Here is a 17840-nt window from a genome sequence, read left to right as displayed (position 1 = left end):
AGTTAAACAGTCAGGATCACAATCTGAATAGCTTTTATTGCCAAGTACAAGGAATTCGACATTGTGTAGAAAAAAATGTGAGCGTTAAATGAGTAAAAGGAAAACTACATTTGCAACTAGATATTAATAAGGACAAAAGATAAAATACACATACAAACTACAGTAAAAATATGTATGCAATATAGAGAGAGTTTTGAAATGGGTTATGTAATCAGTGCATTGATAAATAAGTGCATTCTCATATTAACTAATACATAATTTAAGTGCAAGGCTTTTTCACATTAGTATTTTTCTAGAAAATCATTACATAATTCCAGTATGAATGAGTGAGTCATCTCCAATGTGTTTGAGAAATTGACTGATTAGTTCATCAGATAAAACACAATGGTGACTGTCAAGTTAAAACTTGGCGCAGGTAGTATGCTCTTATTTTGTAAGAGCCTTACAGCCCTACTTCCGGTATTGTTGGAGGTTTTTACCGGTGGTTTGACACAGCTGTTCTCCCACCATTTCATCCCAACACCCCCCATCCCCCACACGTCCTGAGGCTCCTGACCGGATTCAATCAGGTTGATGAGTTATTATCACAACTCCCTGTTGTTTGGGCTTCGATGTTGTTTAATGGCAGCGATACATTATAATACAAAATCAATCAGTAGAAGAAAATCACTGACGTTATCAAAACATTAACCACTGAGGGCCAGAGGAGAGAGTTAGCCTAACCTTTCTCTAAATTCATCAAATTATTTAAAACCATTTGATTGTGCCTCTGAGTTTATGGTCCAGGGTAAGATTTAAAGTGTTAACAGTTAAGCTAATATTAATTATTATCAAAATATTTTGGTAACTCAGTTTAATTAGACAAAGTTAACCTCTTATGCCTCTTTTAAAACTATGCTATAACTAAAATTATGCATAATTATCAATATCTGTTGACTTTAAGGTGATTCAAATTGTCAATTTAGGAACTTGTTATGTCACTCAGTCATCTTTATGCTAGAAATAACGTTGTCAGAATTATGGCCTACTTTAACTGTTAAAAAATATTGTGTTGTGATTTTAATGGAGCAAGAAGACAGTAAAATACAGCTCTTAGTCTGATTTGTAATTTGGAGCCTTTTGAAGAGAAACTGTTCATGTTTATGACTGAATTATAAGGCAACTTAAATTTCTGGTCCCTCAGAGTATGAAAGGTTAGATATCTTACAGTTGTAAAGAAGCCTACGTTTACTTTATTGGGTCCCTCCCCACTCAGGATATCACTTATTATGTCACATTCAAACCTACTGACACTTTTCCTTTGTATAAAGACACTGAATTAATGATGGATTGTAGTTTTGCCATCAGGTTCTCAGGGATTAAGGACGCCTATTTCATATTCTCCCTGGTAATCCTGATGAATTGAATTGTCTGTGAAAGGTCAGAGACAGTGTTGGCAGCCCTTCCTTTTCTGCTCGTATCTGCCTTTTAAACATAAACTTGGACAGCCGGCAATGAATCAAACACGTCAATATTCCTCTCACCTCTCCCACGGCGGCCTAAATAAATGGCTGCATTAACCTTATCAGGTTCACAGTAGATTTATTTTTCCTGGCTCTATAAACAGTCTCCGGCTTGTACAATCGACTTGTCTTCCTCCTCGATCGCCTTCTGTTCAAAGTCATCATAGATTAAGGCCTGTATGCCGATGTCTGCTTTTGTCTGCGTGACATAACAACAACAAAAAATAATCTAGCTTTTCCTCAAAATGTGGGTCAAATGATGCTGGCCTCTGCTGAGACTGTTGGATAATCAGGCCGCCTCATCCAGAGGAACCATGAGGAAAGCACTGTTGCATACATGTATCCTTTGAAAGAGCAGTGCAGTGCGAACTAAACTTTTTTCTTTTTTTTTATGCATTTGAACTTTGGCAAAGTGATACTTGTAGATTTGGACAGCAGTAATGTAAACATGCATAAACATATCCCTGGGAACAGATGGCTTGTGAGCTTGTGTATACAAATGTCACTGTTTTCTGACTCACACAAGTGGCACAATATTTCCTTCTACTGCCGAGGTTGGGTTACTGCAGCCAAGGGTTGTCCCATCAGCTACACAGGAGCAACACAACACAACATAGAGAGACAAAATACAACAGAAAGGCAAAAAAAAAAAAATGCTTCTGTAAACAGAGGTTGGTGTAAGAGCAGAGGGAAATGGGGGTGGAGCAGGACGGCGGGAGGAGGTAGAGAGGGCACAGACAGGATTAAAGAACACCATCTGTCCACTGGGATCCTTCAGCCAACACACAAAACATCCCTGTCAAATACAGCAACAGTGTCTGTTTACCACACTCAGCTTTTAAACACAGTCTCACCCCTCGCCCCCACAAAACGCACTCCCCAAGAATAATCAAAATGTCATAAAACTTTTGGTCTCATCCGGATACAGCTGATGTGGAACATCTGTTTACCCACAACAGACGAGTCCAGTGTTAGTTAGTTTGCACGTCATCCATAAATACTTTTTTTGTTTTTTTAATGTTTCATTTTCTAGGGTGTTTGTTGTTATTTATTCCCTGACTTTGTGGAGACAGAAAGAAACTGCAGTCAGTGGCCATGTTGGAGTGAAAGAACATGTGTAGCAGTGATATAAGTGAGTATAACATAACAAGTGAAACTCAAAAGAGGTTAAATCGAAAGCAACTGGACTTAGTTATTTGTCTGGGAAGACGTTTCACCTCTCATCCAAGAGGCTTCATCAGCTCATGTACGCATCTGACCAGGCTGGGACAGGTCCAACAGACAAATAACTAAGTCCAGTTGCTTTCGATTTAACCTCCTTTGAGATATTATGACCTGGACAAATGAGAATATGCACAGGCCTAACAAGTGAAACTGCTCTACACTGCACATTTACAACAGAGCAGCTGACTCTGGTGGTTTTCTCTGTTTCACAACAAACTCCATTCAAAAAATCTCTTATTTCATCCACAAACAAACAGACTTCAGATCATGTGTCAAAATCATAAACGCTAATTGTTATTCATGGCCTTTTTCAAAGCCTGCTGATCATTTTGGCATAAAGCAAATTATCCCGATTAACAAAACTAACATTTAACTGACATTTTTCTCCAAATGTCTGTCACAAATCTAGGGTTTTTCTGTGTGTGTGTGTGTGTGTGTGTGTGCGGGGGCTTCTGCCAGCGTGCCGTGTCATTAATTAACTTGTAAACAGCTTATTCGGTCTGAGCCTGCTTGGCTCTCTCCATCACAAGACTGCTGTCAGCAGACTCTCCTGCATGCTGGCCTCACGTCTCCCATTACGCCCTGAAGGATAATTCAGTTAAACTGGCTCGCTCTCCACCTCACTGACTCTCTGTCTCTGCCATGCTGACTTTCTCTCTGTCTGTTTCTTTAACTGCTGACTCGTTGTAGCTACACGCTGCTGCTGCTGCTGCTGCTGCTGCTGACTGTATTGGTCTCCCCGTCTTATTCTGACTTTCAGTTTGAGCTGCGAACTCACACACTGTATACAGTGCCGTGAAAAAGTATTCACCCCCATTCTGTATTCTTCCTTTTTGTCACATGTTTAAGATTGTCAAACACATTTTAATATCAGACAAAGATAACCCAAGTAAATGTAAAATGCAGATTTTAAATGATGATGTAATTTATCAAAGGAAAAAAGCTATCCAAACTATACCTGGCTGTTATTCAATTATGAGCTAACTGTGAAAAACCAAAGCTTTTGATTTTGTTTTTTCATCTGTTCTTGAATTTCTTTAGATCGCAGCATGATGTGTTGCTTTTTGAGATCTTTTAGCCTACTTCACTTTGTCAGACAGGTTCGATTGAAGTGATTTCTTGATTCAGCAGCTCAGGCAGTGACCAGGCCCCCCCCCGAAGTGGAGAGTGAAATTGTACTCAGCTTTCAAAAAAATTTGTTTTTTCACAGTTAGTTCATGATTTTTTCACACAGGGCCTGCAGGCTAGAAAAGCTTTTAACTTAATCATCATTTATAAACTGCATTTTATATTTACTTGGGTTATCTTTGTCTGGTATTAAAATGTGTATGACGATCCTAAACATATTCAGAGAAATAAAAATTCAGGAAGTGGACAAATAGCCTACTTTTCCACAGCACTTACAATCAGGTAATATCTTATTTTGATGCACATAAGGAATATTATGTAGCCTTGTATGACTGCTACAGCTACAGCTAATGAGACCCAGCACCACCCAAACTCTTTGGACTTTTATTAGTTTTTAAAAATATATTTGTTTGCCTTTAATGGACAGGATAGTCGAGAGAGACAGGAAATGGGAGGCAGAGAGAGGGGGGGAATGTCATGCAGGATAGGGCCGCTCGGCGCAGGACTCGAACAGTGAGGACTAGCCTCAACACAGGGCCGGCTGCTGGCATAAACACTCTATGCGGTTGTTTAGGGCCACAGCCGTTAGGTGGGGGGCCACATGATCAGAAAGGTACCGGGGTTCATCAAGTCATTTAAACATCCTGAGGTGCACACGCACGCTATGAGCTTTATATGTAATGTGAAGTCAATATCCAGCTTCTTTTATCTCACATTTGAGACATTTGCTGAAAATAGAACGGCAGAATGACAACATTTGTGCTCAAAAAGCGATTTTACAAAATTTAATTTGAGACTTGTTTTCTACACATTACTGTATTCATATCCTATTTCAAGCACCAAAACAGTTCATTCTCATGACTGAATGTGTGTTTTCACAAGGGATTTGAAATTTTTCAAAAAGCAGACCTCAAATTTCCAGCATTTGGCCTAAATTATTTCTTTCTACAGTGTTCTAGGACAAACTGGGCTCAGTGTGCTTACAGCGGAGGTTCTAATATTTAGACATAAAACACTTGAGTATTGTTACATCTGCAAGTATCTTAAAAAGATAAATTTAAGAAAATATGTAAAAGTCTCAAACCTCAGAGGGCATAAACACGTCTGTATTCAGTTTTAACCAGTGATTTGGTGTTTGCGCTTAGAGTGCAGGGCCACAAACAAAAATCTTGTTTAGGGCCACCAAAATCCTAGGGCTGGCCCTGCCTCAACACATGGGGCAGGTGCTCTACCAACTGAGCTAAACACCACCCTGGACTTTTATTAGTTTTAATATATTACAAAATCCACTATCCACTAATTAATAGTTAAATTGTATCTTTCTGAATCATGTCAAGTCTTAATTAAACAATGTATCGGTATGTAGATTCATATTTTGTGTGGTTTAAGTGGTTTTCTATGCCAGTCTGCACATGGTAATGTAAATAAATTTGAATCACTATAAATGAAACCCATCACAATCTTCTATATTTGTCTAATTTTAAAATATCACAGAGGACAAGTCAAAATTGTACTTGAATCGATGCACCTAGCTGAACGTAATGGTGATCTTGTTTGTTCATTCAACAAAAGAACCACAGAGTAAAAACCTGAGAAAGATACTGTTGTGTCAAAGGCCACTGAGCTCGATATAAAAACTCATGCCGTAATTTGCATTTTTGAGTCGTCCTTATCAATGTCAGCTGATCATAATTACCTCTTCAAATTAAATTTAAAGTTTAAGGGAGGAGACACTGACTTTCTGAGCAGCACGAGTATTCAAACCAGGCAAAAGGGTACAGCCAAGAAAAGGAAAAACTCAGGGTTGATAATACAAAATACATGTGAAGAGGTGACACTTTGTTAGCTTCTTAAAAAACTACACTAAAAAAAGAAACGACAGGATTTCAAAGACGACAAGAAATGTAATATAGGACTCATTTGGACGACGTATAGATCAGCCACACAGTCACAGCCACAACAATCAGAAGCTTGTAACAAGGATTTTGTTTCAACCAGCAAACAATCAGAGGCTTGTAACAAGGATTTTGTTTCCTTTTTTTTTTTTTTTGGTCTCGCGCAGCTTGAAGACCTGAAAACATCTGGAGACGTCGCACTGGAAACATCATGACTCGTTTCCAGGTTCTGACTGTCCTGCTGTGTTGTCTTCCCTTGGCAGGTACGTTTGATAAGAGAAACTCTGATATACAAAGTTTATGTTTAGATTCGCCAAAAGGCAGCTCGTCAGCTCTGCCTGGAAACACACAGACAGGATTCAACACTAACAAAAAGACAATGTACACTTTATCTGATAAATTCAGGCTGCTTCAGATAAACTTAACAAATCAAATAAACCTTTTGCACAAAAACGAAGACTGTGGATTTTGTCCTCAGCTGGAGCCGGTTAGGAGGGAGGTTTCAGTGTGTGACCGTGGTTGTCAGACAGATTCATGAAGTTGTAAGTCTCGCCTATAATTTATTAGGCTGAATTAACCATAAAGCTCATTTTACAGGCTGTCCGATTGATTGTAAAATGTGTTTTTGTGACATGCTTTATCTAAGGAAAATATGGCTCCTGTATACGAGGTGTTTTCTGCATTTTGTTTTCTTCAAGACACAATAGAAAGCCTTCATTACCAGCCTATAAATATTAAATGATACGTTTATAACATTATATGATGTAACAGTAACAGTAGGCAGACAGAAGTGTGTAGCAGCTGCATGCATGTGGGACAAGTATAACTTTGCCAATAAGTTGGTTGCTGGGGTACAAACTAATGGTAATAGACAATACATTACAATAAAGTATAAAACAAAAATGTACATTTAAATGTGTAATAAACTTTATTTTCAATTCCCAACTTTATTTAAGTCACACCTGTGCAGTTTTATAATTAATGTGGATTTAGCAGTAAACAATAATCCAGCGTTTTCCACTAACTCCTTACAGAAGTCTGAACTATTTATCTCTAATCGATCACTGCTGGGAAACAGCTTGTTACATCGTTTGTCCACCAGGGGACGCTGACGAGTTTACTCCTCAACTTACTCCAAACAAGCTGCAAACTAACTAACATGCTCCTCAGATTAAAGGATCCTTCCCCAAAAAACACATTTTCTTATGTTATATGTTTATTATAGCCTATCACATTTCACACGAATGATATTTTGGAGAATAAAATTCTGGGATTGATCAAACTTTATGATATGTTTAGTTATTTAATATAATTTTCTGTTGTTTCCCTCAGCCTGTTTGCAGTGTTACACCTGTCTGTTCCCGGCCATCTCTCCTCTGGACTGCTTCAGGTTTCCACAGGAGTGTCCTGCTGGGCAGCGCTGCCTGTCTAGTACTGCACTAGGAGTTAGAGGTAAAGTCTGTGTGTGTGTGTGTGTGTTTGTGTGTGTGTGTGTGTGAGAGAGAGAGAAAGAGAAAGAGACAGAGAGAGTGTGAGAGAGCATTTCTGTGTCTGTAGATGAGATTATTTTCAGACAATCGAGGGCGTGTTGGTCACAAGCTGGCAGACAAACCCTCACTGTTCGGAGCATTGTCTGGGAACAGATTCAATAATAAATCTGCAATCTGAAGGAATTAAGCCACTTTTTGTTGTCTCACCGGATTTAAAGAGAAATGTGAATATGTGTTTACTCCCAAGCACAAAGAACTGAGGGGGAGCTATAATCCTTTTTGTAACAACGGCTCCTATAGTGTTCATCCAGTATGGGCCACATGCTCGTGCCTAATATTAGCAAATTTATGGTGAACTGATAGTATATACACAACACATACATACAATATATAGGCTACTTTTTGATTGTGCTACTGTTGCTGTTGAATGTCGGCATGACCAGTGTGTCCTGTGTGGTTTTTTTTGCCTGTGACATGATAAACCTGTTTTTGACAAATCAAACATATTACGAATTCATTCCTGTTTCAGCCAGTTATGCAAACATTAGGAGTTAGTTTGTAAAGAGAAACAGTTGATAGTGCTATTGTGAGTCCGCTTCAGACAAGTGTAAAAAATGTTTTAAGGTGTTTCAGGCTTTAATTACATTTCCAAACATTGCCAAGCTACTGGTTCAGACTGCTCTCTCTCAGGGTTGATCCTCTCTTAACTCTACAAGTGGTAAAACAACACAAGACAAAAGAGTGACTCAACATCTCAGCATCAGGTCTCATCAGGCCGGTTGTCAGCTCTCTCTCTCATAGCGTCAAATTGTCTCTAAAAATAACTCTCTCGCTCTCTCTCTCTGCCGCTGTGGGTGGAGCAAAAAACGACTGGCTGTGTCTCATCAGCCACTTTTACACACGCACATGATCTCATAACCAATCAGGACGTTCTCAATGTGAAGCATTATGTCGAGAAAAGCAGGAGCAGTCACAGGTAAATTTAGGTCATGGGAGGATTTGTTTTATCTATGTACAGACCAACAGACTGAGACTTTCAAGGGTGTGTGTGTGTATGTGTTGTCAGGTTCTCACCTCCGCAACCGGACACACAAATAAAAAGAGAGATAATATAAAAGCAAGTTTGCAATGTGTTTTCTCAGTTCCTCAATGATATAATAAGTTGGATTAAAGCAAACCACTCCCAGATACGTAAAATAAAAAGGATAAATGCATCAGAGCAAGAGAAGATATTCATAAAATCTTCATAACTGTGTGAACCAGAACTGAACCCTCTCCTCTCTCTCTCTCTGTCCGTCCGTCTCTTTCAGGTGCTCTACAGGTGACCATGTTCGAGAAGAGCTGTGCCGTCCCCGCCCAGTGTGACGTGAGCGGACAGAAATACGCCTCAGGCCTCTACTTCAACTACACCAACATCTGCTGCGACACCGACCTGTGCAACGGGGCCGTGTCGGTCGCCGCCCTCGGCTGGGGCGGGGTCGCTCTCTCCCTGCTGCCCGCGCTCTCTCTGCTGCTGGCCTGAGGCCTGAAGCCTGAAGCCTGAAGCCTGAAGCCCGAAGCCTGAAGCCAGGGCCGCGTGCTGAGCAACAGGTGGAGGATCTAAGTGACCTGGGATCTGGAAAAGATGTTAAAAAATACATCCTTACACCAGTAAGATTTGAAAAAAAGTTTGTTTGTCCAAAAAAAAGAAAAGAATTGACAGTGAACATTTTTATAGTGGCCACACAGGGAATAATGTCAAAGCCAATAGTGTCCAGTTTGTTCCTAATACCTACAGTAGTGTAGACAGGAAACAAGAGACTTTCATAGGATTGTGATTTGACACTTGATCAAAACAGTGGTTAATTATTCTCAGCTTGTGGAAACTCAAAGTGCATAAATGTCAAACTTCAGAAAAGAAAAATAGAAACATTATAATGATACAAAATAGGACAATGTACATTTTGGATTTTTTTTAAATGTTTTTTGTTGAAGTGAATAATATGGAAAAATGTATGATCTTAAAACCTCAAATTAAGGTAAATAACAAAACCCTAACCCTAATTAAAAAAAGACAAAAACATGATATATGATATTAACCAGGTGGGCCTATGTTCTTTTATCAGTTTATCATTAATGAAAATACTTTAACAGACTACTTTGAAGTTTTATTTCAGCTCTATATTTAACGTTACTGGAGCTGCCGACGTGACGACTTGTTGCTGTCTGAGTTTCTGCTTTTGTACTAGATTAGACTGTGTGTTGTTTGCACTATTGTCAACACTTCTCTCCAGGCCATGTGAATGTCATTACCCTCAAATAAGATTAATAAAATAAATACACATCAGTCACCGATTGATTTGTTAACAAGATGTTTTTTATTGGGACATTAATAAATGTGTCTCTGAAAGAGCTTTTTTTTAAAACTATAAAATACATTTCTGCTGTGCTTTTAGTTTGATTGTCTTCATTGTTCCATCTACTGGTTTAGTGTCCACATCAGGCTTCAGATCATGTGGACGTCTTTAAGTGCAACTGCTTCAGACTACATGGCAAACAGCTTAAGGGAAAAAATAAAATAAAAAGTTTAAGGAAGGATAAAATATTTGGAGGGAAATGCATAGCGGCAGGAAACAAGGAGAAAAGCACAATATAGGTCCCATAACAAACAAACAAAAGAAAATATATGACATGAAGATTAAAAAAACAAGAGTTAAAAACAGTGAAGTGAAAAACAAACTACTGAAAGTAATTTTGAATGAAGGTTACAAGTTAAATGGTCCCTGATACTGTGTCGAGTCCTACAGTAAGAAAAAACTCTTCATCTTGGAGAAAAGAAATACTATCAACAATGAAATTATTCAGACACAATCCCTTTAAAAAAACCCGATCCACTTCAGAAAATAGATGAAATCCACAACAATTCAGTCAAGTAATACACATCATCCCTTTGACCAGCACTTGCATTACACCTAAGTATTTTGTCACTTGTGTGTTTTTTTTTTACACTTCTGTAGAAAAATAATCAACTGTGCTCGCGCCCTAATTTCACCAAAGTCTACGCACAAGATTGTCTTTTAAAAAAAAATCTGTTAAAATTGCACTTAGGTTTCATTTCTTTCTGAGACACCCAGAACATTTAGAGGTTGACTGACAACAAAGGTATGAATGAAAGTCTTAATTGCAAAAGAGCCTCTACCAATGTCAATTTGCATATAGTGCCTTGCAGTTCGTAAAAATCCTCTACACAAGCTGCTGCTGCTGCTGCTGCTACAGTCGGATAAAGAAACATAACGTTGTTATTACAAGTCCAGTTCTTCCCAGTTTATGAGTTTCAAGTCACTTTTACAGGAGTTTAACAAAGAGTGGATTAATCCAAATGGCAACAAATATCAGCCTTCAAGTAAACTACAAAGTCTGCTGATTCTCTGTAACTTTCTTATTGTCAACAAATCCCATTAAAATAATACTGACAGGAATATAAAGAGCTGGTCTGATGCTGCTGCTGCTGCTGCTGCTGCTGCTGCTGCTGGATGACACGTCGGAGAACGACCACATTATTGTGATGCATCCTGAGGACAGAAGTTAAAGTGGGGGCAATGGATCCAACAACCGTCACAGAAATCCATCACGGACTACTTGAAACATCGGAAAAGCGCCTCGAACGCCGACACAGAAGTTCACACCAACCAATAAGCTGTTGAGATATTTCAGTCTGGACAGAAAAATGCCAACTCTGACCTCCAACAACAAACGCTGCCATCTCTTGAAACACGTTTTCACCGGCACGGCTGAGAGCGCTGAGTGACCCGCTCCTCTATTATAAAACTACAGAGTCCTAATTACTAATCACCGTTAGCAAAGAGCAGCTTACGCAACATTCAGGTACTTGGATACAAGTGTTTTGTGACCTCAGGTATAATTTCAGTGTCACATCTGTGATTTATTTTTAAAGATTCGTCTTAAATAGACTTAAAACTTGGTTAAACAAAAAGCCATTTGTTGTAATTGTTGCATCTCTAAGAAGGAAATAGAGACTCTATTGATGAGTTTGTCAATAGGTTAAAGGGGAACTATGCAAGTCGATGTGTATGGTATATCTATGTCTTATCTGTCACAAGAGATTATAGGTTATGGGGTGCGTTTGTGTCGAGACGAGACCTATAGGACACAGGGGCGACGGCGCTGATCTCGCAAGGTTGTTTTTTGGCCAAGAGACGCTAGGTGGAATAAAAAGAGCCCCCGTTCTCCCTCGTTAAGTTACAAGTCTTTTATTTAACCGTCATAATTACTCTGAAGCTGTTTAATTAAGGTAAAAATCCTGCATATTTTCTCTTTAACCAACGCAATGTGATGGAAATGTCACTATGGCCAAGTGCAATGTCCAAATCACAAGAGCTGCAGTTTTTTTTAAAAGTTCAGATTTGTGTTCATCATAAGCACCGTAAGCACTGAGTTGCTAAACCCTACAAATGTCAAATCATCAATATTCTTCTAAAGCGAAACTAAGGCAAAATGACACTTACTGAAATCACAATATGTTGGTTTTTGAAGATCATGCAGCTCTAAAAATAAAGCCTAATATTTGAATTAATGTAACGTTATTGCTGCTACTTCCAAACATTGTGCATATTGTTCACATTAAACTTCATTGACCTTTTTTTTTACCAAACAAAAACAACCTCCACCTCCTCGTCCACAGCAGCTTCAGCTCACTGACGACCTGATCTCCCTCCTCTCTTCTCATACATGACGGACAGAGCAAAATCATTTGTTGGCAGCGGGCCCCGACAGCGGATCACAAACAAGCTCAGTAATCTTGAATAATCCTTCGCGCCTGCTGTGGGAGCACAGAAAGAGGAAGCCCGAGTCTATTGAAACCGTTTCCTGTCTCTGTGTAACCGTTTTCAGTTTTGCCTCCCTAATGCGAGACCCGCTCCGCACCCCTCTTCCTCTCTCTGAGGTGAGCCATGAAGTATAAAAAGCCTGTTCTGTTTAAATTAAAATTGTTTTATATAAAGGAAAATCTTGTAATCCCAAACTGTACAAGGCCTTGTTCCCTCAGTAATAGAACAACAAACTGAATGTGAAGCATCTGTGATTACGGACAAAGACACTTTGGCAGTTGAGCTGCTGTTAAACATGTGTCACCCTAGAAAAAAATAAAAAAATTACTACCAAGACTTAAAATAAATTCAGCTTGTGCGAGGCGTGCAAGATGCTTGTGAAAGTTTGATCTGGTAGGCAGCTTTGTGTCTGTTGGATTCTCCCCTCCGCAATAAAAAACGAAAAAAAAAAAAAAAAAAAAGTCAAGAACATACTGTAGCCAAGGGAACAAGAAACATTTCCAACTTTACAGTGATGGTGAAACTGTACACAGGCAAGGCTGTAGTTATAAGTGTGTGAAGTCGTGTATGTGAGTGTGTGTCTGCAGGTAACATGATCAACAAGTGGAAATCCAGAGAAACTAACTTAATTACAACTGAACTTTTTCTTTCTTTCTTTTTTGAAACTCCTGTGACTTTTTCTGTTTCCTCATTGATCAATGAGGCTTAAACATTAACATCCTCTTTTATCAGGAACAAACTAAAACAAACTATAATGTGTGGGAGAATAAGAAACCATGATGAGAATGAGTGAATATTAATAAAAACGTGAAGTTTTATAGCTGCAAGGTGCGACTATGCAGATGTAAATAAAGCCTGTTGTGGTTCTCACTATCATTTACAACGCAGGTCGACCACAGCACTTGCAAGGTGAACGCTTGGTGTGTGTGTGTGTGTGTATGTGGTTGTGCTTATGTATGTTGTCCTGCTGGTGGGTTTGTGCATCCTGCTGCTGTCCTCCTACTTGAGAGCTTTGGCTACAGAGGAGTAGGCGATGTGGACCTCCTCGTCGATCGGGCAGGTGGAGGCGAACTCGTCCCGGGCGTACGCTGCGTTCAGGTACCTCCACAGGTTTGTTAGATGCTGAGGAATGCTGAACTGTCGGTATTTCAAACACACTACCTGCAGGGGGGGAAAAAAATGGAAAACGCCAGTCTTGAGTGACACATTTAATAATAAAATCATTGCTGAAGTCAAGTTGTTCAGTTTCAGGCTGGGGAAAAGGAAAAAAAACGCCCCGAGCTTCATAATCTACTCCTCCTGCTGCAGCAGGGCTTAAAACAGAAGATTACCTTCACGATGTGGAGCTTAGGCAGCAAGTTGCAGTCAGCCAGAGTGAGCTCTTGGCCGTCCAGGAAGGGGCGGGACGAGGAAGTGACCTCATCGGCGCTATTCTCGTCAATCTCATCAGGAAGTGGAGAGCCGAGGTAGTCATCCAGCTTCTTCAGAGCCTTCAGCAGGCCTTTCTCTAGGTCTGAGCACATGTGCACACACACACAGAAAATATTAATATTCAGCATCCAATCAAAGCTAAAGGGACAGTTTGTTGGGACAATAATGAAAAGAAAACACTAATTAGTTTCAAACTAGTTCAACTTTTATGGTTTAAATGACTCAAAAGGAAAGAAAGGATTTCTGCACACTTAAATCTGTGCAATACTTCTGTTTAAATGACTAAAATGGTGAGTGAATTAACTTTTACAGGAATAACCATGTGACACACAGTGACATTTGAGAGTGGCTGAACACAGAGAGCAGCAGGCGACAGAAAAAAGCACAGTTAATGTTATTAACTCGGACGCTCCCTGCTGGTTTTTTCTGTCCGTCAGGGACCGACAGACGGAGCTCAGCAGGGTTTTGTTACAGAAAATAAATACACCCCCCCCCCCCACACACACACAAATAAAAACAGGAAATTACAGAAAAACAAAGTCTTATTTTATTATTAAGACCAGATTCAGACGGATTATGTCTCACTTACTTTCATTGGCCTGAGGGTTTGAGTTCTTGACGTAAGCTGAAAATTTGGAAAAGACGTCCATGCCTGCTGTGTTGGACTCCGGGTTGCGAGCAGCCAGACGGGGATACCTAAACAAAACCCACATATCAACATATCACATTAAATTTGTGAACTTTGTCAGGTATTTGTCAACTCTGATCGAACTGTTAAGAGTCAACGTGCAGGGATTACTTTTTCTGTTCGTCCACAAGTATCACAGAACTGTGAAATAGCAATTTCTGTGTCAACCCCCCTGTTATCAGGACCTAGGTTATGAATATATATTTAACCTTAAAATGTACGCTGATTAGACTCAGTAGTGTTGTTTTTACGTGTGTTTTGGTTCCTACTGGACTCAGCCTTCACTTAATTTTGACAAAATATACACTGCAGAAAGGTTTTAAATCTCCTAATTCAGTCCATGCACAGTGTTAGAGGATCCTCGTGTCACTGTATTGACTCATACATGACACTGAAGGTAGCACAAGATAAGATCTAAGACTTTATAGGTGAAAATATTTCAAATAGATTGGGTTAGTTTTGTCTAAAGAGAATGTGTAGCAACTATCAAGTCTTCAAATCTGAAAGGTTGAAACTTGACAAATGAATGAATAGTTGCTGATAAACTGTATGAGGTCTGATAACGGCAAAGTAAACAGAGATTACTTCGGAGGGGAGAGATTTTCCTCCAGGAACTCCTCAATCTTGTTGGTGTCAGTTTTCACCTCGCTGCCGTACAACAGGAAGGGAGGCTGAGCGCCGGGAGCCAGGTCCTTCAATATGTCAGGCTTCCTAAAGACAGACGGAAAAGGAAAGAGCCACACAGATGGAGGAGAAAGAAAAAAGGAAGCTGAGTAAAAATATCAAACTACAGGAGGAAACTACTTGTATTTATGACTAAAATGTGCCCCGCTTAAACCACAATCAGTGCCAGAGTAGCTTTATATCTTTTAACACCAGTTAAATGAATGAAATGGCTCTTGTTCCTTTACTGGACACATTAACAACAGTAGGCGGACATTCCTCTGTTGTGCCAACAGAAACCCACATCATAAGACACACGAGAGAGAGAGAGAGATGTGTGTTTTCACCTCTTCATATCCACTGTGGTAACATCAAAAGTCACTCCTTTCAGCCACAACACCATGAAGAGACGCTGGGAGAAAGGACAGTTTCCGATGCTCTGACCATCGCTCCCCGCCTGGAAAACAGAAACAATTGTACGACAGTAAATGCACCAGGTCTCAATTTATCTGTTCATTTGCTTTTACTTAATAGCTGATCAGCATCTTCTTGTTACCTTCATTAGCATTTATTCTCTATTATTTGATTAATCGTAACATAAAATGCAAAAATACAGTAAAAACGTCTGTTATAATTTCCCACAGATTAAGGCGAAACCTTAAAATGTCAGAAATATTCATTGTTTTATCACATAAAATAAGGAAACGCATCAAATCATCACATTTGAGAAGCAAAGCATAGCAAACATTTAACATATTTGTGCTTTAAGTTTGGTATGAAAATGCTGCAGATTAGTTGTTCTTTTAACTATTAACTTGAATTGATTAACCAAATGCTCCATTGCTGTAACAGTAGGCTACATTGAATGAGGACATACATTATGTGGGCTAGATTATTGTTAATTTACAGCTTTTCAGTGGAAGTTTCTCTGTTTGGTGAAAGAAAAAACAAAGAAACATTGTAATTTGAATATTTCTGGTTGGCACAAAACCATCACTTTGAGAGACATCACACCGGCTTCTGAAAATGTGGAGAATGTACTTTTAATTTTTGCTATTTTCTTGTCATTTCATCGACTAATCATCAACCAGTCAAAGCCCTCACCACATTCATCTCTAATGAAGATAATTGTTAGCTGCAGCAGCCTCAGATGCATCATAGATCATTGTTGTATTGTCACAGAGCCCGCGGGCCCCTCAGGAAATGATCAAACAGCTTTAAAATGCACTGTGTGTGTGTGTGTGTGTGTGTGTGTAGGAAGCCACATTTCACATGCAGTCATTCCCTCTGGCTGCACCGTGGCCTAGCATGCCGCCAGTCTGAAAAATCATAAAAGTTTCACCACAGCCCTCTCGCTGAATATATTCTTTTAATTAAGGGTATCAAGTGTCGTTAAGTCGAGCTGACTAGGACTAGAAAGCAACCAGGGTTTTTGAGAAGTTACAACAGCATCTTTCACCCCGTGAAGGAAAAAAAAAAGAAAAAACAGAAGAGGGTGGTGCACATGTTCACACAGAGGAATCATTGAAACTTGTGTGAGACCATGAGGGGAGGCAGAGACATATTGGTCATATTAGAGCATGTGTTCATGTGTTTTTGGCCTCAAACAAACTGGGATTACTTCGCCTGACCAGCAGCAGCACACTAAATATAGATTAAAGTCGACTGGCCATGATCTTAATGTGCTTTTAATCAGATTAGTGTTACTGCTGTTTATAAACCCAGTGAGTCAGCACAGGGGGTCTAAAAAAATACATTATAATTATAAGTCAGAATTTTTTTTAATATTCTGTAATTCAAAGTGAACAAGGTCACATCATATCTGGGGTGTATTTGCAGTAGAGATATGTTATCTTGTTGAGATAATGCACCATAAAACACTTCATTAGAGCCTCATAATGACGCAGCAGTAGCTCTAATGGGTGAGATAGGAGTTTTTTTCCTCTCTTTCTCTCTCTCCTCTTCTGTCATCATTCAATCACTTACCTTCACAAAAAGTTCAACTTTGGGCTGCCCCGCGTCGCTCATCTTCACCCGCTGATGCACGAAACCCTTTTGAGAGACGCACAAAGACAGAAACAAGTTGTTAAAATGAAGCTAAAAGTTGTGTTTTCTAAAACTTAAAAACGAAGTCGAAACTCGATGGGGCAGCCAAGCCCATCGTCATCATCATCATCATCATCATCATCTTCCGCTAACGCAAAAAAAAAAAAAAAAGGAAAAGAAAAAAGCGCTAATTAACTTCGCCGCAGAGACGAAAAGAGGTGCAAAAAGGGTCAAACAGAGCGAGTTTAAAACTTTGAATAAAGTGTGAAATAATAAAGTGGGGGGTGGTTTTTGAGGCTGCCGAGCGAGCTCACCTCAAAGTGCTGAAAGTCGTCGCCCTGTTGCTGCTGCTGGTTTCTTTCTCCTCCCAGTTTGTGTCGCTGCTGCTGCTGCTCCGTCTCTGCAGCAGAGGAGTTCCACTTCCTGGTGACGCTCAGCGAGTCAAGCGACGTTCAAGAGCGTCAGTGTGAAACTGAACTGAACCCTGAAAGAAGAAGTAAGAGAGAGAGGCCTCATAGCCTATACATAGACATGTGAAGATTATTTTATGTCTGTGGTTATGGTAACACTTTATTTTAAGGGGTCCTTGTTCCTGTGTATCTACCTAATTAATTACAGTGTAATTACCTATGTAACCGTATGTAATAACATGTAGGCTACTTACATTGTAAATACATAGTGTATTTTGGTTTACTTACAGGTCCTTGTTACACTTGTAATAAGAAATGCTTGTGCAAAGAGAGAGGCCACTTTGGCATTTCTTATTACAAGTGTAACAAGGACCTGTAAGTACACCGAAATACACTATGTATTTACAATGTAAGTACATGTTATTACATACGGTTACATAGGTAATTACACTGTAATTAATTAGGTAGATACACAGGAACAAGGACCCCTTAAAATAAAGTGTTACCGTGGTTATATATACCAGATAGCCTCCAGGA

General features: G+C 39.4%; 2 protein-coding genes across 2 annotated transcripts; one reads left to right on the top strand and one right to left on the bottom strand.

The window, feature by feature from the left end:
- Positions 1–5960: 5960 nt before the first annotated feature.
- Positions 5961–8761, top strand: LOC310993459 (prostate stem cell antigen-like; the record flags this gene model as incomplete). Its single annotated transcript, XM_083981812.1, has 3 exons — positions 5961–6012; positions 7082–7201; positions 8550–8761. The coding sequence occupies 3 exons, from the start codon at positions 5961–5963 to the stop codon at positions 8759–8761; spliced, it is 384 nt and encodes a 127-aa protein (XP_083837938.1).
- An 821-nt stretch (positions 8762–9582) lies between these two features.
- Positions 9583–17278, bottom strand: clic1 (chloride intracellular channel 1). The gene is made up of 7 exons (XM_083982015.1): positions 17208–17278; positions 16834–16899; positions 15195–15304; positions 14770–14895; positions 14086–14192; positions 13397–13578; positions 9583–13226 (listed from the first exon to the last, which is right to left on the bottom strand). The coding sequence occupies exons 2-7, from the start codon at positions 16873–16875 to the stop codon at positions 13065–13067; spliced, it is 729 nt and encodes a 242-aa protein (XP_083838141.1). The 5' UTR covers positions 16876–16899; positions 17208–17278; the 3' UTR covers positions 9583–13064.
- Positions 17279–17840: the final 562 nt, after the last annotated feature.

This window comes from Trachurus trachurus, assembly GCF_905171665.1.
Source record: "Trachurus trachurus genome assembly, chromosome: 11".
In the NCBI taxonomy this organism is placed as follows: domain Eukaryota; kingdom Metazoa; phylum Chordata; class Actinopteri; order Carangiformes; family Carangidae; genus Trachurus; species Trachurus trachurus.
The sequence above is the reverse complement of the archived record's forward strand: the minus strand, read 5'-3'. Positions and strand labels throughout refer to the sequence as shown.

Coding starts and splice junctions, on each gene's coding strand:
- clic1 (XM_083982015.1), bottom strand. CDS start 16,875: ATGAGCGACGCGGGGCAGCCCAAAGTTGAACTTTTTGTGAAG. Junction 15,305..16,833: donor AAGTTGAACTTTTTGTGAAG/GTAAGTGATTGA, acceptor TCTGTTTTCCAG/GCGGGGAGCGATGGTCAGAG. Junction 13,227..13,396: donor CTAAGCTCCACATCGTGAAG/GTAATCTTCTGT, acceptor CCCCCCCTGCAG/GTAGTGTGTTTGAAATACCG.